At 39.8% G+C, this 26,301-nt stretch overlaps 2 protein-coding genes across 2 annotated transcripts in view; one reads left to right on the forward strand and one right to left on the reverse strand.

Moving 5' to 3' along the window:
• Window positions 1–3,499: 3,499 nt before the first annotated feature.
• On the forward strand, window positions 3,500–12,490 carry LOC309564865 (meteorin-like protein; the record flags this gene model as incomplete). The annotated part of the gene is made up of 4 exons (XM_082269552.1): window positions 3,500–3,600; window positions 8,988–9,388; window positions 10,891–10,950; window positions 12,177–12,490. 4 exons carry the CDS (start codon window positions 3,500–3,502, stop codon window positions 12,488–12,490), a joined length of 876 nt encoding a protein of 291 aa, XP_082125678.1.
• Window positions 12,491–24,871: 12,381 nt separating this feature from the next.
• LRIT1 (leucine rich repeat, Ig-like and transmembrane domains 1) overlaps window positions 24,872–26,301 on the reverse strand; it is a 59,640-nt gene continuing 58,210 nt past the window's right edge. Inside the window, exon 5 of the mRNA XM_082266799.1 lies at window positions 24,872–26,037. Coding sequence (XP_082122925.1) covers window positions 25,268–26,037 — 770 coding nt within the window. The 3' untranslated portion in view covers window positions 24,872–25,267. The remainder of the gene's footprint in view (window positions 26,038–26,301) is intronic.

A 26,301-nucleotide genomic window follows, 5' to 3' on the forward strand; every position in this document is an offset into this window, starting at 1 on the left:
TATCCCTTCCGCTGTCCCCTCAGGCAGGAAGTGAAGTGAGGGCAAGATGACCCTCACTCGACTCTATGGAGGACCGGAGCGATGTCATACATCGCTTCCTAGCAACAGATTTAAAGAGCCAATTTTTTTTCTTTTTTAGCATAGATGTTAGATCTGAGGTCTTTTTGACCCCAGATCTGACATTAAAGAGGTCCTGTCATATTTATTTCTATTACAAGGGATGTTTACATTCCTTGTAATAGGAATAAAATTGATCAAAAACATTTTTGAAAAAAAAAAATGTAAAAATAAAAGTTAAAATAAATAGGAAAAAAAAAATTAGCTCGAGCGCATATGTCAACGGTGTTTAAACCACACATGTGAGGTATTGCAGCGATCATTAGCACGAGAGCAATAATTCAAGCCCTAGACCTCCTCTGTAACTCTAAACTGGTAACCTGTAGAAATTTTTAAAATGTCGCCTATGGGGATTTTTAAGTACTAATGTTTGTCGCCATTCCACGACGTGCGCAATTTTGAAGCATGACATTTTGGGTATCTATTTACTCTGTGTAACATTATCTTTCACCTTATAGAAAAAAATTGGACTAACTTTACTGCTTTCCTATATTTAAATTCACAAAAGTGTATTTTTCCAAAACAAAATTACGTTTGTAAGACCGCTGTGCAAATACGGTGTGATAAAAAATATTGCAACGATTTCCATTTTATTCTCGAGGGTCTCTGCTAAGATAAAATATATAATGTTTGGTGGTTCTAAGTAATTTTTTTAGCAAAAAAAAAAAAAACAGATTTTAACTTGCAAACAAGTGTCAGAAAAAGGCCTGGTCCAGAAGTGGTTAAATAGAAAGTTTGCCAGTATTCACCTACCTGGAACATTGTTATGCAAACAGCTTACTGCAAAAATTAGTGCTTAGGTTTTGTTCTGCCATATATTAATGTGGAAATGTTATATTGAAAGCTTAGCAGTAAATTCTGCTATTTGTAGGTCTTTAGCATTCGTTGGAGGTTAAAGTTTAGTTCTAGCCTGGGACATTGCTTGTATATAAGTACCTACACTGTCTGTGAACATGATGCTTTGGTTTTTGGTTTTATTTAGTTAGGTATTTAAATTTAAAAAAAAAAAACAGTTTTCACCCCTAGATAATCTCCCATCATAAAGCTGAGAACCCTGAGCGCCGAGGACTAAAAAAATTTTGAATGGCATCACTGAAAGGCCCCCTTCTCCACTGCTCCTCTTTGGACAAAAGCCTCAAAACTACATTTTCCACCAGACTGTAACCTACCAGAATCAAGAAAGGTATTACATAAACTCCTCCTTAAAGCGGAGTTCCGGCCACAAAATCGACATAGTCGATTTTGGGCCATCCGCTTGCTATAGCTCACCTGAAAAAGAAATGGGTAGTTAGGATTTTTTTTTACTCACCTTGTAATTGCAGAAAAAAATACTCACCTTCCTTCCACTTCCTCCCTCGGCTGCACGGCCCGGTTGTCACTTCCGCTTTGCAATGATTCCTGGGAGCTGAACGTCATCGCTCCCAGGAATCAATACGTGTGCACCGGCCCCGACGTCAGTTCCGGTGCAGGCGCATCATACCTTGCTAAACAGCTTCTGGGCATGCCCAGAAGCTGTGCAGGGATGACGCTGGCTTCAAGCTGCCCACACCTGAGATGGCAGCGCTGGAGAAGAAATTTTAAAAGTAAGTATTTCTTCTAAAAGGTAAGTACGAACCAGGACAGATCAGAGGCTAGCCATTGTGGAATGCACTAGCCCTGACTGTCCCGGGGGTATGTTCATTGACATTTTTTTTCTGTGGCCGGAACTCCGCTTTAAGGTGTCCTCAAGAGATTTCATCTTCTGCTACCTCTGTGGGGACAGGATGAGTTCCAAGACTTTCCACTTGTAACGGTGGTCAAGGAGAATTGCCAACCAATAGTGACCCTTCCCCCTTATGCACGTTCTGCAAATTCACGAAAGAAGCAGAATCCACCAGATGTCAGAGATGCCTGGGCTGGAAGTGATTAATTTATTTTGGGCCATGCAGCTTTATATGTCTATACATGTTACAAAACAAAAATCAGGTTATTATTTTCCTGCTGACCATGTCAATTTATTATTTTTATTATTTTACTTTTACAATCTTTACCGTACACACCTCACGAGATATGTGCTATACATTGTGGAAATATTTAGCGCTGATGTAAATTTTATTTTTATTTTTTAGACTTAAAACCACTTTACGACCGCCTGCCGCAGATTTACTGCGGCAGACAGCCGCTCCTGGGCAAACTGACATAGCTCTATGTCGTTCACTCTCAGGAGGCTAGGGGGCGAGTGTGCGCTTCCGGCGGCGCACTCCCACCCCCGCTCGTCAGCAGGGAAGCCTGTGGGTGTGTCAGGCAGCTCTGATTCCCGCCTGACACCGGCGATCGCTCCCCGCTGAGGGATAAGGACGGTCGGCTGATGTAAACACAGCAGCCCGTCCTTCTCCCTGCAATGATCACAGAGCTCATGTGATCCTGCTATAGAGGATTGCATGTCTCTGTGATCATTTCAAAAGCCACGCCCCCCCCACAGTTAGAATCACTCCCCTAGGCTTACATTTAACCCCCTGATCACCAACAGGGTTAACCCCTTCCCTGCCAATGGCATTATTACAGTAACAGTGCATATTTTTTGCACTGATTACTGTAGTAATGTCACTGGTACCCCCAAAAGTGTAAAAAATGTCAGTTAGGGGTCCGATCTGTCCACCCCAATGTCGCAGTCCCGCAAAAAATCGCAGATCGCCACCATTACTAGTAAAAAAAAAAAAAAAAAACAATAAAAATGACATAGATCTTTCCCGTAGTTAGTACAGGCAATAACTTTTGCGCAAACCAATCAAAATACGCGTATTGCAATTTTTTTTACCAAACATATGTAGTAGAAAACAAATTGGCCTAAAATGTAAAAAAATGTAGATTTTTAATTTTTTTTTTGGGAATGTCATATAGCAGAATGTGAAAAATATTGTTTTTTTTTTTTTTCAAAATTGTCTCTCTTTTTTTGTTTATAGCGCAAAAAAAATAAAAATCACAAAGGTCATCAAATACCACCAAAAGAAAGCTCTATTTGTGGGAAAAAAAGGACGTCAATTTTATTTGGGTACAGCTTCGCACAACCGCGCAATTGTCCGTTAAAATAACGCAGTGCCGAATTGCAAAATAGGGCCTGGTCATTAAACAGGAAAATCTTCCGGTCTTAAAGTGGTTAAGAAACACCAGTCATAAAAATGATTGTTAGGAGAAGGGAAAAAGCATCTGTGCAGTGCAGCTACAAAGAACTACAAAGCTGAATAAGGTGAGGAATTCATGATCTGTGCAAGTTCTGTGGATGGAATGAGAGTGAATAATGGGAATGCTGATAGGGAGGTTTGGCTTTCCTACTATAGACAGATGTATCCACACTCAGCTTGTCTTGACCTCTTAGTAGTTCAGAAGACAAAGGCATCATAATATGAAGAGACCTGGGCTGCTGGATCTTCTCCAAATATATACCCTGCTGCTAAGCAGAGGAATTGTTTGCATTGCTGAGGACTTTTGCAGCTGGAAAGGAAGGTATGGTATACTGACATGAGTGGAAATAGTGGAGCCAGTATTTTCCAGACACATTTTATACTGTGATTGTCCTTGTTGCTTGTTTAAAAGAGGCTCTCTCACTTTCATGTGACGTGAAATTGTGCTGTCCTTGTCTTTGTTTTTTTTGATAGGAGAAATTCCTTCTAACAGTCTTGCTAGTTTGTAAAACTGCCTGGTAATTTTGCTTCTAATTAATTTCTTAATCTTATGCTGAAATAATTAGGCAGAATATATTTTGAACACAAAGGCATACAGCTTTTTTAAATCATTTATTTTACTGTTTCTGGGTTTAGCTAGGTTTAGATATCTTTCTCACTCCCCCAACCTCTTTCTCTGTCTCTCTCCCTACCCCCCCCTCTCTCTCTCTCTCTCTCTCACACATTGTATGTCCTGTATGTCGAGTTCTCATGCAATCCTTGCAACTGAATAGCTTTTTTTCTATGCTGAGATCACCATTGAGGTATTTATAAATTGCTATCATGTCCCCTCTCAGGCGCCTCTTCTCCAGGGAGAATAAATCAAGCGATTGCAGACGCTCTTCATAATTAAGGTCCTCCAATTCCCTAATTAGTTTAGTTGTCCTTCTCTGGACTCTCTCCAGCTCCAACACATCCCTCCTGAGGACTGGCGACCACAACTGGACAGAATACTCCAGATGCGGTCGGACCAGAGTTTTATAAAGTGGTAGGATTATAGTTTTATCTCTGGAATACATCCCTTTCTTTATGCATGCTAATATTCTGCCGGCTTTGGCAGCTGCCGCTTGACATTGCATGCTATTGCATAGTCTATCCTCTACCAAGAGTCCCAGATCTTTCTCCATTCTTGACTCCTCCAAAGGTTCCCCCCCTAAAGTGTATTGTGCTTTTATGTTTTTAGTCCCCAAGTGCAAACCCTTACACTTCTCCACATTAAACCTCATTTGCCATGTCATTGCCCACTATGTTATTTTGTCCAGGTCATTCTGTAGGATATCTGCCTCACGCTGTGCAGTTATTGCCCTGCCCAATTTTGTGTCATCTGCAAAAACTGATATAGAACTACTGATCCCGTCCTCAATGCTGTTTATGAATAAATTGAACAGGGTTGGTCCCAGGACTGAGCCTTGGGGGACCCCACTTACCACCCAGACCAGTCTGAGTATGCGCTGTTTATTACCACCCTTTGGACACGCCCTTTTAGCTAGTTCCGTATCCAAGAGCAAACCAGGCTCTCTCTCTCTCTTTCTTTCTTTCTCTCTCCATTCTCTTTTTAGAATTCAACTTTATTGCCAGAACCAATACATTTAGCATTGCCAAAGCTTTATGAGTTTGGATGTGGGAAATGGGATGGAATGAATAACTCCTAGGTTATTATGGGATTTTATTTCAGTTTATTGTTTTGTATTAATTAGTGATCGACCGATTATCGGCAAAGCCATATATCGAGGACCGATATGCACTTTCCCTGATATATCGGAATCGGCCACCAAGGTGACCGATATTGCCGATATTTCAGGAAAGTGCTTGTACCAGAGTGATGCCTGCAGTTAGAGGCATCACCCGGTACCGGCGTCCATAGCTGATGGTCGGCTGCCTTGTAATGACAACCAATCGGCTGAGGGTTTGTCAAGGAGTGGGAGGGGTTGCCCCCCCCTCCCACCACCTTCTGCAGCTCGCCTGGGTCTCCGACCCGGGCAACCAGCCTGCATGGCCGCCGAAGACCCGATCAAAGCCGCATTTGGCTCTGATCGGGTCTCCATGTGAAAACCTTGAAGTAATGTCATGACATCACTTCCAGGTACTCAGCGCCAGATTAAAAAAAATGACAGCATTCAAAACAGCCAAACTTGGCATTTTGAATGCTTTTAAGTGCAGAGGAGGGGTTTGGGGTCTTTTAGACCCCCAGATCCCTCCACAAGAGTACCTGTCAAGTGATTTAAAAGAAGACATTTTTTTTTTTTAAATGTACGGTAATATCAGACAATATCGGCCGATACCGATATGCAATGGCCAAAATATCGGTATCGGCAATGAAAAATCACTAGTATTAATTGCCCTCATCTCTTCTAACAGTGACAATGCAAGAAGTGAAAGTTAATCCCCCAAATGGTTACAGGACAATACAACTCAGTAGTCCACTCTGTCAATAACACCCCCTCCCTTCAATAATTATGTTGTCAGTACCTTTAAATAAAGCAGACCAGTGCCAAGGTCAAACCTTTTGATTATAACAGTCCCACCCACTCAGTAAGCAGCAAGTGACTGGAGTCAGGTGTCGGTGTCAGCAGAAGCAGGAGAGGAATAAGTGTGGAATTATCCTGGCTATATGAATGGGATTGATCATCTCACCTAATCTGTGGATGTGATGTAGATATCTGCCTTTCTAATGTGAACCTATGGGTGTAAACACCATTGGAGAGCAATAGGCGTTTTACCTAATAATATCTGGTGGGTTTGCATTGCATGCGGGGTGAAGGAGCTGAACACTACAGGTCTATGTTTTCCATTACGGGTGCACTTCCTCTGTCTTTATTGCAATGGAATATTGAACCTACTACACCATGATGTATTTATTATTTATTTATTCACGCTTATTTCCACAAATCAAGTTTTGGAAGGAATTCTTATGAACTGTGAGATATCTTTCTCTCCTTTCATCAAGACAGGCTACATAGGTACCTATTTGAAATCCTGGTTGTTTTTTATGTGGAATTTATAATGAGGACTATTTGTTCCATAGACTGATGATGTTATATGGACTTTTTGATACCGTAACCTAGGACTTATTTTATCATTATTTATTGATTGATATTGATGATTTATTGATGTTTATTTTTGAGAGAGGCATGTGTACCTTTCATTACTAGCAGCTGATGCATTGCACTTGCACTGATCTTTTATTGAATTTTATTGCAAACCTTTTCATTGTTTTTTCCTTACAATGAAGGAAAAAACACTTAGGGCTCAATTCACGAAACAATAACATGCACTATTTGGATCACGTGTCTCATTTGATCCAAATATTGCATGCAATTTTAAAAAAGTTAATTCACTATTAGTTTATGTGGTATTTATCACAAGGTAACAAACGCATGGTAAATACTACATAAACTGACATAAAAGTCAATTCACAAAATATGAATATATTTGTTAAACACGTCACGGTCTAGCCACGTGCTTTTTAAAGAATGTATGAAATGAATGCCTGGTTCTTATGGGTAGGAACCCATAGGCATTCTAACAACCAGTGTTCTCACAACCAGGGATTCCTAGCTGACAACAGAATGTAAACAAAGACCTGACAATAAAAAATATATACCTATGGATTTTATGAGGGACCCCATGTCAAAAAAGGCAAAAAAAGACCCTTACCTGAACCTGCAGTCTAGCAGGCCAGGAAAGGTGGGGGGGGGAGCGAGTGTGCATCCCCACTCCTGAACCATACCCGGCTACATGCCTTCAACAGGGGGGCTCCTTCCTGGCAAAGCCCCTTGCTTCCATGTTGATGAGGCCAAGGGCCTCTACCTCCTAGCCCTGACCTAGTGATTTTGGGGGTCTGCAGTTGGGGGCTTACCAGAATCTGGAAGCCCCATTTACCAATCCAATACTGGGCAATTTTACTCCCTTCCTGCTCAGGCCAATTTTCAGTGGCACTTTGAATGACAATTGCGCGATCATGCAACACTGTACACATAAGAAATATTTAGCGTTTTTGTTCACACAAATAGAGTTTTCTTTTGGTGTTATTTAATTACAACTGAGTATTTTTTTTTTTTTTTTTGCCAAAACAAAAAATAAAAAACGAACATTTAAAAAGAAAACATGCTTTTCTTTGTTTTTATTATAAAATTTTGCAAATAAATAACATTTCTTCATAAATGTAGGTCAAAATGTATTCTGCTACATTTCTTTGGTTAAAATAACCCAGCTCAGTGTTTACTATTTAGCCTGTAGGAAAGTTATGGAATCCACAAACCATGGTATATATCTGTATATCTATCAATCCTGATGTACTGACGGCCTATCTCATTTCTTGAGACCCAAAAATGCCAGGACCAAACAAATACCCCCAAATGACCAATTTTTTGGAAAGTTGACAGTCCAAGATACTTAGAAATAGTCATGGTGAGTTTTTTCGAAGTTGGATTTTTTGTCACATTCACATTTTTTTAACATACTTTTACCAGTGCACTGCACAGTTATCATATAACAGGTGTCGCGGTGATCAGGGACTCTGACTGGTGACAGTGTGTAAAAAAGTTTTTTTAAAATGTTTTCATATTTTTTTATTACTTTTTTTATCTTTTTTTACAATTTGTTTTTTTTTTTTTGTTTTGTTTTTTCCAAACACACTGTGAGCAGAACAATACAGTTTTACCATAGTAACACTGAACTACTCTAGGAAAGTGATCACGTTTTTTTTTTTTTTAACATATTATGATTGCTTATACCAATGAATTTCATTAGTATAAGCAACACTTTTTACTGAATTAAACTGGTTGATTCAATGTCTTTTATTGTGATTAACTGTGACTGGCCAAAGATAATCAAATGGCATAAATGGGCTGTGATTGCGATTGGCCCTGTCTATACCATGTGATCACTGTGACCAATCACAGTTGTATGCAATGGGTGGTGTGAAAGAAGCCAACCATTTTTTACAACTGTCAGGTGATCTGCTGTGATTGGTTACAGCGATCATATGGTACTGGCAGTGGGCCAGTACAGCGATCAGTCATCAGATGTGTCCGCTGTTATGTGACATCCTTCCAAAACAGTGCTCCCGTCTGGCTGTCATTGTACTGTAGGTGGGGAAGGTGTTAACAAGAAGTGAGCCCTCAGAGCCTGCCTTGCGCGTTGAACGAGTAATCCGTACAAAGTACCCTTACTCATTCACAAAAAAGTTTGGTAAATATAAAAACACAACACAAAGGGACAGTGTCACTTAGTGATATTAACAAAAACATGATATGTGGGGGGGGGGGGGCCTGCATGCTTTTTTTTTTTAATGTAATCTCAGCTCTTTTGTTTACATTCTGCTTTCAGCAGGGATAAGTCATGGTTGTTAGGATGCCAACAACCAATGCAAAAATGGTTGCAAAAATGAATGTCATCCTTTTACATCCATTCTGGTCCAATTCAGCTGATCTGGGTGGAGCCTTGTACCATTTTATAAAAACTGACCTGAACTGACATAGGTGTAAACAGATGTAAACAGATGATCATCTGTTTACATCCATTTTCCCCATAGAAATGAATTGCTGTCTGTTTTTCATTCCTCAATGAATGGATGAAAAATAGACAGATGGAATCGTGTAAAAGTGGCCTAAGCCTTACAATGTATTTAAAAGAATAATATGAATAGGTTTTTCTTTTTTTCACTAGTGGTCTTACGTGGGACTTTCGCTTAAGGGCTGTGGAACAAATTCACCTACGCTGTGCAGAAGGCTCGCTAGAATGGCTTTACCCAACCAATGCCTTGCGTGTAATTCTTGAGTCCAGCCTGGTCAACAGCAGGCATACAACTATCTGTATAAAGCCTTTTTTGGATTTTAGAGGTGCTAATATGTATGTCGAAAAGAACCAAGAGCTGCACTTATTGGTTAGTGAAGCAGTTGAAGTACAGAGGATTAACTGCTTTGGAATGGATGTTACACAGAGAGTGGCTTTCTTCTTACAGGCCAGTCCCCAAAAGGACTTAAGCAGGAGAACAGCAGGATTCCAGTATGAATGGATTAGTAACCAATATTTTGGACACTTACTCCAAAAGTTTGCTTCTGCTGATGGTAAGTTACTTGTCTTTTATTTACCTGCCTTCTGTTTTATTTGTTGGTTTAAAGAGGAAGCAAACTCTTCCTTTTTTTTCCCCCTGCAAAGTAAATGCATAATGTGCTAGTATGCATCCCATACTAGCACATTATGTGACACTTACCCGCAACAAAGCCCACATTGTCCCCGCTGCCTGCCGCATCCATATTCGCCTGTATTTCTTCTGGGTCTGTGGACTCTGGCTGTATTACTGTCTGGAGCAATGTGACGTCACTCCCGCACATGCATGCGGGAGCCGCAGGTCACGGCAAAGGGCAGCTGTCTCTTCAGAGCGCATGTGCTGATGACATCATTGGCTGAATGCAATGTAAATATCTCCTAAATGGTACAAGTTTAGGACATATTTATAGTACCTATAGGTAAGCTTTATTAAAGGCTTACCTATAGGTAAAAGTCATAAAAGTGGGTTTACAACCACTTTAAACCCTTTTATAAAAAAAAAAAAAACCCTTAAAGATATAAATGTGATTTGAAGGTTATTTACTGAAAAAAAAAATCTGAATGTGCTAACTAGGGATGATCGAACTTTTCAAAAGTTCGGTTCGACCAGAAAACCCGAACTTCTCGAAAGTTCGGGTCCGGAATCCAGAACTCCTTTGAAATCAATGGGACCCGAAATTCGGTAATTGAAAAAACACAATTTTGAAGCCCTAAAACCCAATAAATTCCCCCTAAAAAGTGCCTAGGGTTCTGGGCCATGCCCCAGGGACTATTAATCACACAATAAAAGTTCTTAAAAATTGTCGTTTTTGATAGAGAGCCAATTATTGAAAAAATTATTGAAAAAAAAAAAGGAGATTTCTTTGCATTTAGTGTCGGGGGGGGGGGTCTAAAAAGTGTACCTGTGAAGTTTCAGCTCAGTAGCATGTCCAGGGATGTAGCTCCGCTCCTATCACACCTATATCACACCTGGGCGTTTTTGTTGCAGGCGTTTATTGGGCATTTTTTGGGTGTCTTTGGAGACAGGCATAACATGTGAACTTCTGTATAGGGGTATATATACACACACACACATATATATATATATATATATATATATATATATATATATATATATATATATATATATACACATACACACATATACACACATATAGGTGTGATAGGAGCGGAGCCACATCCCTGCAAATAATTTCATTAGCGCATGGATGGGGTTCCGCTCCTATTACACCTATATGTGTGTATGTGTATATATGCATATATATGTGTGTGTATATATACCCCTACACAGAAGTTCAGATGTCATGCCTGCCTCCAAACACGTCCACAAAAAAGCCCAATAAACACCTGAAACAAAAACGCCCAGGTGTGACAGGCTATTTGCCAAAAAGATGTTCTTACTGAATATCTTATTATATTGAAAGCCACTATATTTAGGAAAATAATCGGTTAAAATTGTCATATGTGTTTAAACCTATTAAAAAATGTTTTATATTTTTTTCTGTTACCTGATTAATAGATGTGTGCCGACCTTGTGATAACAAAGACCTTCTTATGGCCGTTTGCAAGAATGATTATGGTAAGTGATTTCACTTATGAAAATACATAGAAATAAGAAAATATATAAGGATCAGTTACACTAACATGTCTTCTATGGGAAGGATGTTAAAGGTAATAATAAAAAAAGCTATAAAAGCTCTCCTGTAAATTACAAGGTCAAAGAGCTCTAGGAGCATCCAATGCGAGTCAATCCTAACAATGGTAAATCCAGATCTGGATTTGGACTATAATTTTTCAACACCAGTTAAACCGAATTGCAAATCACAAAATTAAATTAGAGTTCACAAAACTTTATAGTGATAAAAATAGTTAAAAACAAACATTTTGCTAAATCTCCAATCTTCATTTTTTAACAACCATACTGTTAACACGTAAAAAAAAAAAAGAAAAAAGTATTTTCTAAAATCCCTAAAAATTTTAACTAGATTTGATGTCAAAATGAAAATCAAGTCAACAATTTAAAACACAGTTGGAAAAGAATAAGTTAAGGTAGTACACATTGTTTATCAGTAACATCTGGTCCACAGTTGCCCTTAATATCGATTAAAATACATTTGAAGCTATCACAAAAAATCCAAACACAGCTCCATGCAGGGGAAGAGAATAGTTACTTCTCCAGCAGAGTAAGTCCAAACCACTGTAGTCAAGATATAAGGCAGCTGATGTTTATCAGCCAGTAAATTGTGAGTATATTTTATGTCTAGTGCTCTACTGCTCCAGTGGCCCCTATGTCACTACAAAATCTTGCTTCATTAGAGTTGAAAGTGTGACACTTCACTCAGCTAGAACCCTTTTGGTTTTATTACTTTGAGTCCCACTTTCTTAATTACCCCTAACAAATTGTAAGAATAGACATACATATATATATACAGTATACTGTACATATACATACAAATATAAGAGGAAGGGATGTACAACTGTGCTAGTAGTTATTTTATGGTTACGGACAAACCTGTCTTAAAAACAGACAAATCTGGAACACTTGTTCAATTTGCAGTTTGTAAACTTATTGGATTTTTTAGATTCTCTGATTTTCTGCAGATAGACCTACATAGTCACAGTTTTTAATGTAGAATGTCTTTATAATCAGTCATTACTGTTGCTGCATTTGTGATATTATATGTGAATTCCTGGGTATTAGAAATGTTTTTTATTAGATTTTTTTTCCCTCGATTGTTTTAGATTTTTCATTTTAAACAAAATCTAACATTTGCTGTTGCACTTATTTAACTTTTTATTTTCAAGTCATAAGTGGATCCATTCAGAGTGTCTCACATGATGTGGAAGCCTATATTTCCCAAGTCCACATCAAGGCTATAAAAGTATATAAACAGCGAAACAGTATATTTCAGCAAGATGACTCCACTGGTACATGGATTGGACATATCAGGACTTTGTTGAAATGTGGAGTCAAGAAAGGGGAGGGAGATTTTTTGTTCACCGGTAATGAACATTTTGGAGATGCTTGGTTGGGATGTGCTCCCCGCCTTAAAGACTTTCTTGAAATCTACCAAAATGCTAAACATCTTCGGAATAACCCATGTGAATTTCAGATGTAAACATAAACCTATGGACTATAAACATAGTCTATAACCATCATGATCTAAGGGTGCATGTAATTTATTTAACTTGTGTATTTCTGTGTTGTGCTACTAAGCTTTATCCAGATGTTTGGGTGGAATTTGCACCTCCAATTGAAGGGGTTCTAGAAATCCACCATCATCTTTGGACATCTATGCCAATTTCAGATCTGAACATATATGTAGCAGGTTTTCCAGGTATTGGGCCTGATGTGGGTCTGCCATTGTTACCGGTTACCTCTCCAGCCCATGTGAGCTGCGACCCTGGGTGTGAGAACTGACACATTGACAACTCCGGCATCTTTGTTTGGTTGTTTTATTGTATTTTTAGAGGATGGGAAAAGGGAATGACTGGGATACTCCTTTGGCTTGACTATGTACAATTCTGGGACTTCTATAGCAAAAATGCCCTTCAGCACTGTCTTGACGCCAGCCAACGCTAGCCAGCGCTTAGTGGGGCTTTGAACACACTGTATCTCTGAAAGCTGTGCTGGAACCCCTAACTTAAGTCCAGAAGATCCAGGAATGTAGAATATTGAACTTCTGACACTACTTGCACTCAAAAGTTACTGACTACCCCCTCCTGCCTTGCACTGGCTTGAGGTAGCTTGTTGTGAAATCCTGTATGGCTGCAACTCTTAACTGATGCACAACACACTGTGCACTGACTCTTCAGGGCCCAAACTGCAGGCACCCCATTTAACTCCTCAGAGTCCCCTGACTAGGTACCCCCTCTGTCACTTCAGGGTCCTCTACCTAGGTACCCCCTTTACAGCTCGCTGACACTTGGATCCTAGAACCTTCTCCGGAGTGATCCCCACTGACTCTAGGCAGACCCCCAGGGGTAATCCTCAGTACTCAAGACCTGTGTAGGCTTTCCTGGGACTGGACCCCTCTCTCTCTCCGCTGGTTCTCGGCAGACCGGATCCCCACAGCTCAACTCGGCATCCTCTGGATTCTCAGACAGCACCCTGAGACATCCACTTCCTCAAACAGGAGGACAGACAGCCGTTCTCTCCCTCCTGGGACTCTGCTCCTACCAAAGACGCTGAGTCACATGCACCCCTCAGACTTATACCCACTCCCAGAATTCTTTGCTGCAGAATCTGCCTTCTGGGGTAGTTACAAACCTAAATGTGTCCCTGATTGGGCTTCCTCCACTGCCCTATGAGAACCCTCTCACAGAGCCAGTGGGAAGACTCCCCTCTCAGCAAACACACCTGGAAGCCATGACACCCTAACCAAAAAGCAATCATGGCCCTGCTGTTAGGCAGACAAGGCCCACTATGCATTTACCTAGCACCTACCTGTAGGGTGCTACATATATTTGTACTGACTATGAAACAAGCCATTGTGATCTGATGCTGCAATAAGTTATACAAGGGATGCTTTTCTGTATTATTTAGCTACTGATGTTTGATTTGGGTTTTATTTCTAGAAAGGTTTGGTGGGAGAACTTGTACAAATAAAAAAGGGTGGCACAATCCCAAGAAGTCAGTATAGGAAAAGCAAAGGATGTCCCTGGGTTTCCCACAAGGGATTGTTTTACGTGCCACAGGCAATAATAAACCAAATTATATTATGTTTTAAAACAACGTGTATTAATCTATAGAAAAAGATATTTTAAAAAGATGTGTACAGTGCTGTCAGTTTTTTTCATACAATCAGCAGACTTTAGATTGATGGTAGGATTTTGGGCATCTTCAGGATCCGATTGAGGTGCACATAGTTTAATAACCCAAAAATGCAGATATAGCAAAAAATATATACAAAGACCGATTTGTCATAAGAAGTAATATCAAGAGAGTGTGATTTTAATGATAAATATGACTGGCTGTAAATGGGGCCCACATCAAGACACTGAAAGCCGCATGGTGCGTCGCCTTTACGGCAGACTGGGCTGTCCATGTGGCTTTCTGTGGCTTTGTTGTGGCCATACGAGTATACAGTTTCTGACCTATGGTACTGCACTTAAGATTTTGACCTCCTGTTTCATTACTCAGCTCTGGTCTACTGGCTCTTAATGTGGGCCCCTTTTGTAGCCAGTCATATTTATCATCAAAATAAAACTCTCTTGATATTACTTCCTATTATAACAAACCAGCCTTTGTATTCATTTTTCCTATATCTGCACCTCTGGGTTTATATACTATGTGAACCTCAAGCGGACCCTGAAGAAGCCCAATATGAGCGAAATGCATCAATCCCACCATCACTCTGGGTTTTGTTGACTGTATGGAAAAACTGATAGCACTGTACACGTTTTTAAAATATCTTTGGATTATTAAATATTGATTTTGAAAGTAATATCATCTGGTTTATTATAGGTTGGGGTATGTAAAACAATCCCCCATACCCCTGTGTCTCCCTATATGGGAAACCCAGGGACATCCTTTGTTTTTTCCTATACCTGGGTTTTATTTTCCCTCTCTGTTCATATGATTGTCTTGTTAAGATTTGTAAAAGTTATTGTGATGATAAAAAAATTGTTGAATTAGACAAAAAATCTTAACAATGCTAAAAGAATTAGACATATCAAACTTTCTCTACATTTACATCAGATTTTTAAACCCTGGTCACCTATGTTACAAAAGAAACATGAATAAAGTGTTCTCATGCCACTCACTGACAGTCATAGTTTTTATCTGCCATAATATATGTGTTTCCCAGTGAGTGACTTTGTTGTTGCTCATTTGTGGACCTGGGATGGGTTTAGCTTCCTTTTTTCAGACTAAGGGCACTCTTCCCCCTCTAAGGAATCCTTTGACTGGCATGAAACACCTCAGATGATTCATGGCAACTGTGACACCAACTGGAAGCCCCTATTCCATACTGTGTGTGTGTGTGTGTTACTGGTGTTCTGAGATTTGTATACAACTTGGATAAATTTGCCATTTAGCCTCTAATGGGACATTTCAAATTCTCCCTTTATTGTGCATTGACCTACATCAGACCTGCATGCTTTGGCCAATCCCAACACAATGTCTTGTCAGAGCCATGATTAGCCAAAGGCAGGGTGCAGGCAGGCAAGTCCACGCCCCACACTATAAAAGGCTGCTGCTGACACCGCAGCCATGTATAGTGTGTAATAATAGAGATTAGGCAGGTAGTTAGTGTGTTGAGTTTGTTTAGTGCAGTAAGTGTAGTGTACAGGCATTCCCCACATTTAAAATGAATAGCCCCCTTAGCGGTATCCCCGAGCGTGACTCGGGGTGGATTTTTTATGCTAGGATCGGTATCCCCGAGTCACGCTCGGGGTAGATGTGCAGAGCCTGCAGCGGGGTTCCTTACCTTCTCCTGGTGATCCAGCGATGATCTCCCATTGCTGTGATCGCCAGCCGAGATCCCCGCCGCTCGTCCGTCGGTCTGATGACTTCCTGGTTCCGTTCCCTGCAGCAGCAATGGTGCATGGGAGCGGAATTGGGAGGGAAATTCAAATGTTGCACAAAACACAAACACATAACATTTATATTATATAAAATATTAAATATGTTTTAGTCCTTGGTCCCCTCTTGGTGTTCCCCAAGTTTTGTGTCCCTGTCACTAATAGTTTGTGAGCAGCCAAGCTGACCAAGACTTCCCAAAGAAACCAATGTTAAAAACAGGGAGCAATGCAATGCCAAGCTGACCAATATTTCCCATAGATGCCAATGAGCACTGAAAACTGAAAATCGATCTGGGCAGGAAGGGGGTGAAAGTAACTTGTATTTAAATGGTTAAGGGAAACCCTATAACAGAACAAAAAAAAACGGCATGGGGTCCCCCCACAATCCATATCAGACCCTTATCCAAGCATGCAGCTTGGCAGGCCGAACCATACCAGGCCGCTTGCTCTCAACATGTCATGCGACGTCAGACGGGGCGGTGCCAAAGAGTGACGTAATCGGTGGCCCCGCCCCTTGCCTATAAAACAGCTGTCAAAGCTCAAGAGAGTGGCGAAGCGTCTTTGAATTTTTTTTGTATATTTGGGGTGTGGCGAGTGTCATGATTGACAATAGATTTAAATTGAGGGACACTATTTTTTTTTTGAACAAAGGACTTGTCAAAAACTGTCTTTTGTGTTTATTTTTTTGTACACTTTTTTGGTGAATGGGTAGGGGTACGATGTACCCGATACCAATTCACATGGGGGGGCAGGATCTGGGGGCTTCCAGATTCCGATAAGCCCCCCACCCACAGACCCCAACAACCACAGCCCAGGGTTGTCGGTAAGAGGCCCTTGTCTCATCAACATGGGGACAAGGTGCTTTGGGGGACACCCAAAGCACCCTCCCAATGTTGGAGACAAGTGGCCTAGTATGTTTCAGGAGGGGGAGCGCTCGCTTGTCCCCCCCCCAGCCTGGCCTGCCAGGCTGCAGGCTGCATTCTGGGATAAGGGTCTGGTATGGATTCTGGGGGGGGACCTCACGCTGTTGTTTTTTTTTTTTTTTTTTTGGCGTAGGGTTTCACTTAAAATTCATACCAAGCCTGAAGGGCCTAATATTGGACTGGGGGGGGGGACCCTATGCTGTATTTTTCATTTTTTTATTTGTATTGCCGGGAGGCGACAATACATTACAGCTGCGAGCAATTTTAAATAACATTTTTTCCTTTAGAAATGTCAGTATTGCTGCAACAGGCTACATACATTGTACAGATGCACCACTTTACAGGCACATTAAGGGGACCGTATGGTGGGAAGAGAATACTGTGCCAGCTATCAAAAATGTCAAACAGCTGCTAACACCACACAGGACAGTCTGTTACAAATAAAAGGGGGGAAAAAAGGTGCAATGCTATAATTGGTATATGAAGAACTGGGACTTCAACAGGTACAACAATCCTGAAACAGTCTCAGCCTTATGTGAGTGCAATACCCCATGCGTGAAAACGGGAATGGAATAAAATTGAAAGTATAATACTCACTTCATCGTATGTTAACATGGGAAAAATATGTGCATAAATAGGAAATATAACTATGTCTTGTTAAGAAAAAATTATTATAGGACTGAAGAATAAGATAAGCTTATATAATGTGCTAACCAATCCACCTGTTCAAATTAAGGCAAATGGACAAAGAACATGCGCAAAATTTTGTTAGACGTGATAAAACTCTGCAGGAAGAGTGCTCAATAGATTTCCACAGTCCTCACATTTTATCTATGGGGATCACCCAATCATGTATAAAACACCACTAATGATAGAGAGGAGCTTACCAAATGTAGAAGGCTCAAATAGGCATACGCCTAAGGGGCCAACAAAAGCATAAACAGCCAGCAGTGAGCGCCTCAACTTCTCCAATTGATGTGTAGACAGCCAGTGGTAACCGCCTCCACTCCAATATGTGCGGATGGAATTAAGATGAATGGACATTCGATAAGACCAACAGCGGAATCATCCCTGGACCATCTTCACAGTAACTCAGATGCCGGGACAGATCAGCAGAAGCATCCATAACTTCTACACTCACCGACAGCTGGCATCTGAGTTACTGTGGAGATGGTATAGAGATATTTTTGTTGTTGGTCTTATTGAATGTCCATTCATCTTGATTCCATCCGCACATACCCATATTGGAGGAGTGGAGGCACGATATTTAAAGTCCATTTTTCCTTTTTTATTGTTTCACTTTAAGCATTATTAAAATGACTCCTCCTGTAAAAATGATCATTTTAAAAATGTAAACATTTTTTTGCATTGATACATTTTTTTAAGGCAGTTGACAGAGGGCATCGTGATTGATTATGGACTCGCGAGGGGAGCAGGGGTTACTATAGATGTTGGTGTCACCTATATATAAATAAGGGGACATTTATATGTGTCTCAGAAGTAGTTTGTGTTTTTAAATGCTTTTAACTATTTGGGGTTTTTATTTGTGCCTTTTTTACGTTATTTTTTTTAACTGAAGGCAATACATTAGATTGTCTTTATTCATAAATAATATTATATCAATTTATTTACATACAGTCATCCACTTGTTTGGGGCATTGTTTGATGTACTGTCATAAAAAGGTTTGTTTTTGTACATATTGGTTGTTTGGCCAACAGGATGTCTATGCTATTCATTAGGCAACAATAATTTTTTTGTAACCTACCTTTCTAGATTTGTTATTTGTTACATGGTTATCAACACAAATAAAGAAAAATATCTTGCATGCGTTTTTTTAATTTGATATATTTAACCACTTTAGCCCTGGAGGATTTGGCTGCTTAATGACCAGGCCACTTTTTGCAACTTGGCACTGCGCGACTTTAACTGACAATTGCGCGATCATGCAATGCTGTACTCAAACTAAATTTACGTCCTTTTTTCCCACACACAGAGCTTTCTTTTGGTGGTATTTGATCACATCTGCGCTTTTTTAATTTTTTGCGATATTAATAACAAAAGAGCGAAAATTTTGCAAAAAATTGACATTTTCTACTTTGACAGTTAAAAAATATCCAATATATTCCATTTTCGTCATATATTTAGGCCAAAAAGGAATTTAGCTACATGTCTTTGACAAAAAAAATTCTCAATGAGCGTATTTTTAACCACTTTAAGACCGGAAGATTTTTCCCCCTTCCTGACCAGGCCATATTTTGCAATTTGGCACTGCATTAATTTAACGAACAATTGTGCAGTCGTGTGACGCTGTGCCCAAATGAAATTTACGTCCTTTTTTTTCCCCCACAAATAGAGCTTTCTTTTGGTTGTATTTGATCACCTCTGCAATTTAAAATTTTTGAAAAAAAGAGCGACAATTTTGAAGAAAAAACAATATTTTCACAATCTGATATATAACATTCCCAAAGAAAAAATGTATACATCAAAATTTTTTAACATTTTAGGCCAATTTGTTTTCTGCCTAATATTTCTGGGGGAAAAAATCGCAATAAGCGTATTTTGATTGGTTTGCACAAACGTTACTAACTACGGGAAAGATTTGTCATTTTTACTGTTTTTTTTTTACTAGTAATGACGGCGATCTGCGATTTTTTGCGGGACTGTGACATTGCGGCGGACAGATCGGACCCCTAACTGACATTTTTGACACATTTGGGGGGACCAGTGACATTACTACAGTAATCAGTGCTATAAATATGCACTGTTACTGTAATAATGACACTGGCAGGGAAGGTGTTAACACTGTTGGTAATCAAGGGGTTAAATGTGTACCTCATGCTTACTGACGTGTGTGGGGGGAGGGGGTTCTGTGACACAGACAGAGATCGCAGGTTCAGCTATGCTGAATCCTCTGATCTGTCCCTGTTTGTCACAGAGAAGATCCGCCCGCTTTGTTTACACAAGCGGGCGGATTTTTTCACTCTTTCCCCGATGATCGGGGAAGAGAGATGGTGATCGTTGTCTCTCCTCCATCGGCCCGACTCCCGCTGTGTCTAAATACAGCAAGAGCGAGCCTCTGGCAGCCGCGGAGACTGGCAGGAGTCCAGCGATATAGGTCTACGTCGCTGGACCCAGGGCTGCAACTTTGCTGCAGTAGCAGCAACGTGAGCAGTCTTAAAATGGTTAATGTAAGAAAGAATTCCAAAGCGAAGTTGTATTTGTTTCTTTGATGTAAAAATAAGGCATGTTCAAAGTTGTACAGTATGTCTATTCATGTTTGCTTTCGCAAAAATAATATTTTGCATTACCTTTTTTGTGAATTTGTTTTTTTATTTATTTCAATGGTAAAAAGTGATTGAGTGTGTATAGTTTTTGCATTGCTGTTGTCCTTTTGCTATTTGTACATTTCAAGTATTTGTAACTATTTTGTGTATAGTTTGTTGAGCGCTCATTCAGATAGGTACTGACATCCGTCCTGCATGTTAAGCCATTGCCTGTCTGTGTCTGCATCCACCTCGGAGCTGCAAGCTGACAACCTATAGAGGTGGATGCATACGCAGTGGCTGCACAGACACAGTTGTATATCAAAATGTGACATGCCTGCAGGATCAGGTGCATGGATTCAAACACACTTTGTCTGCATTTGGATCCTTGCAGCCGCTCCTGCATGCATGTCAAATGCGGCTGTGTCAGTGTAGCCATTGCTTCTGCTTCCATTTACATAGGCTGCCTTCAAGTAAGTAGCTCCAAGGTGGATGCAGATGCAGAAGACAGCTGCTCAGAGCGCAGGATGGGTGTCAGTGCACATTTGAATGTGTAATTTTTCTTCTGTAGCTGTCTTCTCAAGCACAAAATATAAGTATTTATCATGTAGTATATTTTATCAATTTTTAGAAGGATTGAGAAGAAAAAAAAAAGCAGTTTTACTATGGTGTCTCTAATGCTCATATTGGTATGGTTGAGAGGTAATTGTTCTTTTTTCCAGGGTAGGAATGTAATTCTCAAACATGTTTATTACTTACTTTTTTTTCTTTATGATTGCTGATTATTTATGATCTCTATATTGGCGGCTCCGTGTCTGCCCAGGGTAGATTACTCACCTTGTTGTCCCTATGGTCCCTCTGGCTAACCAATGATGGCTGTTTCATAGGTGGGGTCTCTTTGGTTTTGTTGGCTCAAATATTAATACAACAATAAAATGTTATGAATTATATATGGTGCAAAACAGTATCAATATTTGCCGTATGACAAATTTTTGATAATCTCTTTTACCTTTATATTGTAATCACTGTACTTTCCTCGACACTGTACACCCCTATGCCCCTGAGGAAGCGGATCCCCGCGAAACATGTCAGGTAGTGGGTATATGTGTACTTAGGATATCATGAACTGAACTCAGGATGAAAGCTTATGTTCATGATCCTCCTGTATTATACTGCTTCATCAAGTAATTGGATACATGACTGATCTATGTGTGTATTCACACACACTTTGTATTGTGGCTTGTTCTTGTCTTCTGTATACTGTTTTTAATTGAAAATTTGTAATAAAGTATGTTATATTTTTAATGAACAAGATTCACCTTTTCATGTAGTACTATTAGTCATAAGACGGTACCATTAAAATCCCGCTGCTTGCCCCATATCCTATTTTCGTTCATTTATCTAATTTGGGATGTAAGTACCGTACCTTTAACCCCCATTTTCGAGTGTTCTGAGCTTATTCAATTTTTCTGATTATTTATGATTATTAGTAGTTATTCTATCCTAACCTTTACAGATGTTTAAACTTCTAGCAAATTAGATGATATTGCATGAGTCTAAAGGTTCAAATTAGATTAGTAGTTCCACATGTCTTTGTGTTGTATGACAAAAGAACAATTGATACTCATGGTTAATTAAGTATGCAATGACTGGTATTGTCAGGCAGAGAACACAACCATTAGCTTCTAAGGTGGTTTAGGTTTCTGGTGAGCTAAAGAGTATCAGGCATGGTGAGTGGAGTCTATAGCTCTTTCCATGTTACTTTCTCAATATCTGCCCTTTCTTTTAATGGATGGCATAAAAAAGCAAACTAGACTGAAACTAGTCTGCTGAGTGTCATTGTGCTTTCCTGACAGCTTGAATGGTCTTTGCAACCTTTACACTCCTAGCCATCTGCTTCCTCCAAGACATCACAAATATTTCTATTCAAATAATAGAGATTAATTAACAGTGTTGTTACTACATCATTGACCTCCCAAGAATGAAATTGAAAATAATTTATTTGATTGGACTATGACACAACTTATTGTGTCCCACGCCAATGTGCAGGTCATTTGGTCATGTATTTGAGTATGAATATTTGAGTATGTATATATATATATATATATATATATATATATACACACCTACACAGATATATCATATATATATAACCATATAACCATAAACATATTCACAGGATGTGTGGTATAAATAAACAAACAAAAAGAAAAAACAAAAAGAAAAAGATATATATATATATATATATATATATATATATATATATATATATATATATATATATATATATATGTATATCGATATATATTATCTTTTTTTTTTTGTTTTTGTTTTTTCTTTTTTTCTTTGTTTTTGTTTGTTTGTTTATACCACACATCCTGTGAATATGTTTATGGTTTGGTTTCTCACCTTCAGTTTCAGTTTAACAAAACCATATGTCTGCCTATTTCAATTAAGGCAGTATCGCTGTCTTAAAAATTGAGTTTGTATCTTGTGGCACTACTTCAAAACAAATTAAAATCGACAAGTGGAGAAATGTTCCATAACAAGCATGTCCATCATAATTATTGGTGATAAGAAAAATAAAGCAACAGCTTGACAATGATATGAAAATTTATTTCAGTAGCACATATATTACACAGAGACAAACACAATGATGATATAGTTGACCTGTATACAAAACACATAAATAAAAGGATGTCAGGGGCATCAAAATTAACCTTCCATACAAGCGTATATATTATATAGTCTACGTCAAAACGTGTGTATTTATTTGTCAATAAAATAATGAACATGGATTACACTGATGAGTATTGGGCTTAAAAAGTATAGACTATATCAGTGATGGCAAACCTTGGCTCCCCAGATGTTTTGGAACTACATTTCCAATGATGATCCACTACACTGGAGAGTGCATGAGCATCATGGGAAATGTAGTTCCAAAGCATCTGGGGTGCCAAGGTTTGCTATCCCTGGACTATATCCTTCTCATTGTCTTGGCCTAAAGTTAGATATTTTAATATAATGTACCCAGAAAGTATCAAATAGCCAGAACACTGATCAGTGCACAAACCCGTGACTGCTGTGTAAATAATTTTCTCTTAACTGCTACAAAGTGCGCTAACATGTTTCATGCTGTATAGCACTTGATCATGGATTAATAGCTACATTGCATGAAACGCATCAGTAGACCTGAGTTCTGTTGTGCTTTGCTGAAAGTGTGTGCAGCAGTAACCACTGTGTGCTCTTTGTGCTCTGGATAGACCACACTGGGGGTGATGAGCCAGTGAGGCACCTGGTCAAACTTCAACGGGTTGACACGGACTGATGTCAAACTACCTTTGTAATAGATTTTGCTTTCACAAAGCTAGCATATCAGAACGAGGATCTCTTTTTTGAAAAATAGTCAGTTTTTTGCGGCTGATTCTATTGAGCCTTGAAAACTTCTAGTCACATGACTGAAAATAAAGAACCTTTTCCTAAAGCTTTGCGAATTGAGTGTATTGTATGCAAAAATGTCACATAGACTGGTTTAAAAATGACAAAAGTCCATCCAGTTCAACTCACAGTCATGGGCATCCGCAAGGGGGGGGGGCAAGGGGGGGAGAAAGTGCCCTGCCTCCTGGAAATTTCCTGGCGTGCTCTAAGAGGGGGAATATATGGGGAAACTGCTCTAAAGGGGATCTATGAGGAACCCTGGCCTGGCCTGCTCTAAAGGGGATCTATGGGGACCCTGGCCTGCTCTAAAGGGGGTCATATTGGCTAAATATATATATATGTTCTTTGCAGGAAGAGCCTGGAGTACCTGGCAGTGCAGGAAAACCTGGTAGCATAGGGAATATAGGTGAAAAGGTAAGACTAAAGAGGGATCTATGGGGAACCTGGCCTGCTCTAAAGGGGGATCTATGGGGGGCCCTGGCTTGGCCTTCTCTAAAGGGGGATCTATGGGGACCCTGCTCTAAAGGGGATCTATGGGGGACCCTTGCCTGGCCTGCTCTAAAGGGGATCTATGGGGCAAAAAGGGGCGGAGCATGGGTGACCTTTAAAAGATGCCCCCCCCCCGGTTCTGCAGACGCCCATGCTCACAGTGTGGCTCTCTCAATGTTTGCAGTTCTTAATCCATATGCAGTTTGCCTATGGGCCCTATTTATGAAAATAATGTATATGGAAAACTGCACCCCATCCTTTTTAATTCTTTCTTGCCCTTCTATCATGTATCACTTAGGGAGCATGTTTGGTCATTAATTTTCTTTACTGAACTGTTAAAGTGTTTGTAAAGGCTGACGGTTTTTTACTTTCATTCTAAGAAGGTAAAAAACCTTCTCTGTGTAGCAGCCCCCCAGCCCTCCTACTACTTACCTGAGCCTGATTTTCCTTCAGCGATGTGCAGGAGAGCCTCACTCTCCAAGGACGCTCCCTCCTCATTGGCTAAGACTGCAATTGGCTCCCTGCTGCTGTCAATCCCAACCAGTGAGCCAATGAAGAGAAAGAGGGGGCAGGGTCGAGCTGCGGCTCTGTGTATGAATGGACACGCAGAGCCGTGACTCCGAAGCAAGCTTGCTTGGTTGCCCCCATTGCACGCTTCTTGGTCTGGAGGAGCTTGGCAGGTATAGGGGCCAGGAGTGCCGGCAGGTGACCCAAGAATGAGAGGACCAGGCCTGGTCTGTGCAAAAACACTGCACAGAGCAGGTAGGTATGACACTTTGTTATTTAAAAAAAATATTGACTTTAATTTCCCTTAAAAGAGTCATTATCACTTTGCCCTTTTACAGCAAATCCCCCCCCCCCTCCCAGTAAGTAAAACTTACAAACTTAAACTGACTCATCATCATAGCTGAACATTTGCATCATGCATTTGACAAGGAACCCAAAATGCTAAATATAAAATTGTCAGAGGACATGTTCTGTCAGCTGATACCACCAATGATAGGCTGAGAAAGAAACAAGGAGCTCACAAACTGCTCCATAGATACAGCTGGATACCGTCAAGTATTTCTTGAGGTCACTTACCTGGAAGTAAGTTACTTTAGAACCAGGGTATAACTAGACTTAAACCTGGCAATTTATAAAACTAGTTTTATACCCCAAATTCTGGCACATGGTGAATTTATTTTTTGATGCTCATTATGTCTCTATACAAACTGAGCATACACACTTCAACATGAAAATGTCCTGTAATAGCCATTAACAAAAGAATTCATTTGGCTGTTCATCAGTTTTTGGAATGGCCTCAGAGTCCACACTTGATCGTGCAGAGAGCAGTCTATTTGATTCATCGGGATTATGTCTAGTCAGGTATTCTCCTTCAGCTGTCTTTGCTTTATTGCTGGTGGAAAGACTCTCAAATGTCACATAGGAATCCTGAAGGTCTTTAGATTTCCGGACCAATAACTTTTTGCACCGTCGTTTCAAAGCTCCACAGCAGACCACCAGTGTTAGCGGGACAGCGATAACACAGGCCACACTAATCACCACAACATTTATCAGTTTTTGTGTGCCACCAGCACTAACAGCCTCATCAGTAGAAAAGATAACGCATTGTTCCTTCTTGGGGATCAGCCCTTTCACACTAACACATGCAATGTATTTTGTTTGTGGCATCAGACCATCTATTGTGATTTTGGTTTTGCCAGGCTCCACATTTATTCTCCGCATATCCCTCTCTCCAAAAATTGCATATAAAACACTAAATACTGTCCCGTTTTTGGCAAGAGGAGCTTTCCATGCAAGGGACACACTGTGGTCAGTATCACCAATAACTTTAACACCTCTTACCAATCGTTCAGTCTCTGGCTGCTTCGTGGGAGAACTCAGTAAAATGTTGCCAGAATCCTTGGTGTCTGGTCTTATGACTGAATTAGGATTTATATTCTGCACATTACTCTCTTGAATTTGGGGACCACTAAATTTGAAATGTTGCATTCCGTTGTTTCCTTCTACAGATAAATATTTGCCTGCAAAAACAGTGATAACATAAACTTTAGAGGTGCCAGTAGCTAAAAGGCAATCATTATGGGCTACATTGCACAGGAAAATGTTCTATCATTAATGAGATTAGGGCTCTTGTTGAGAAAATACTATTATAACACAATAAACATGGAATGCATACGATGTGCATGTCAAAGTGATAATAATTGATGTTTAATTTTGGCCTAGAATACAAACTAGCTTCTCTGAGTTTGACATATTCTTGATTAAGTAAGCAGCACTTTCATAAA

Source organism: Pelophylax lessonae (genome assembly GCF_965119305.1).
Source record: "Pelophylax lessonae genome assembly, chromosome: 9".
NCBI lineage: Eukaryota > Metazoa > Chordata > Amphibia > Anura > Ranidae > Pelophylax > Pelophylax lessonae.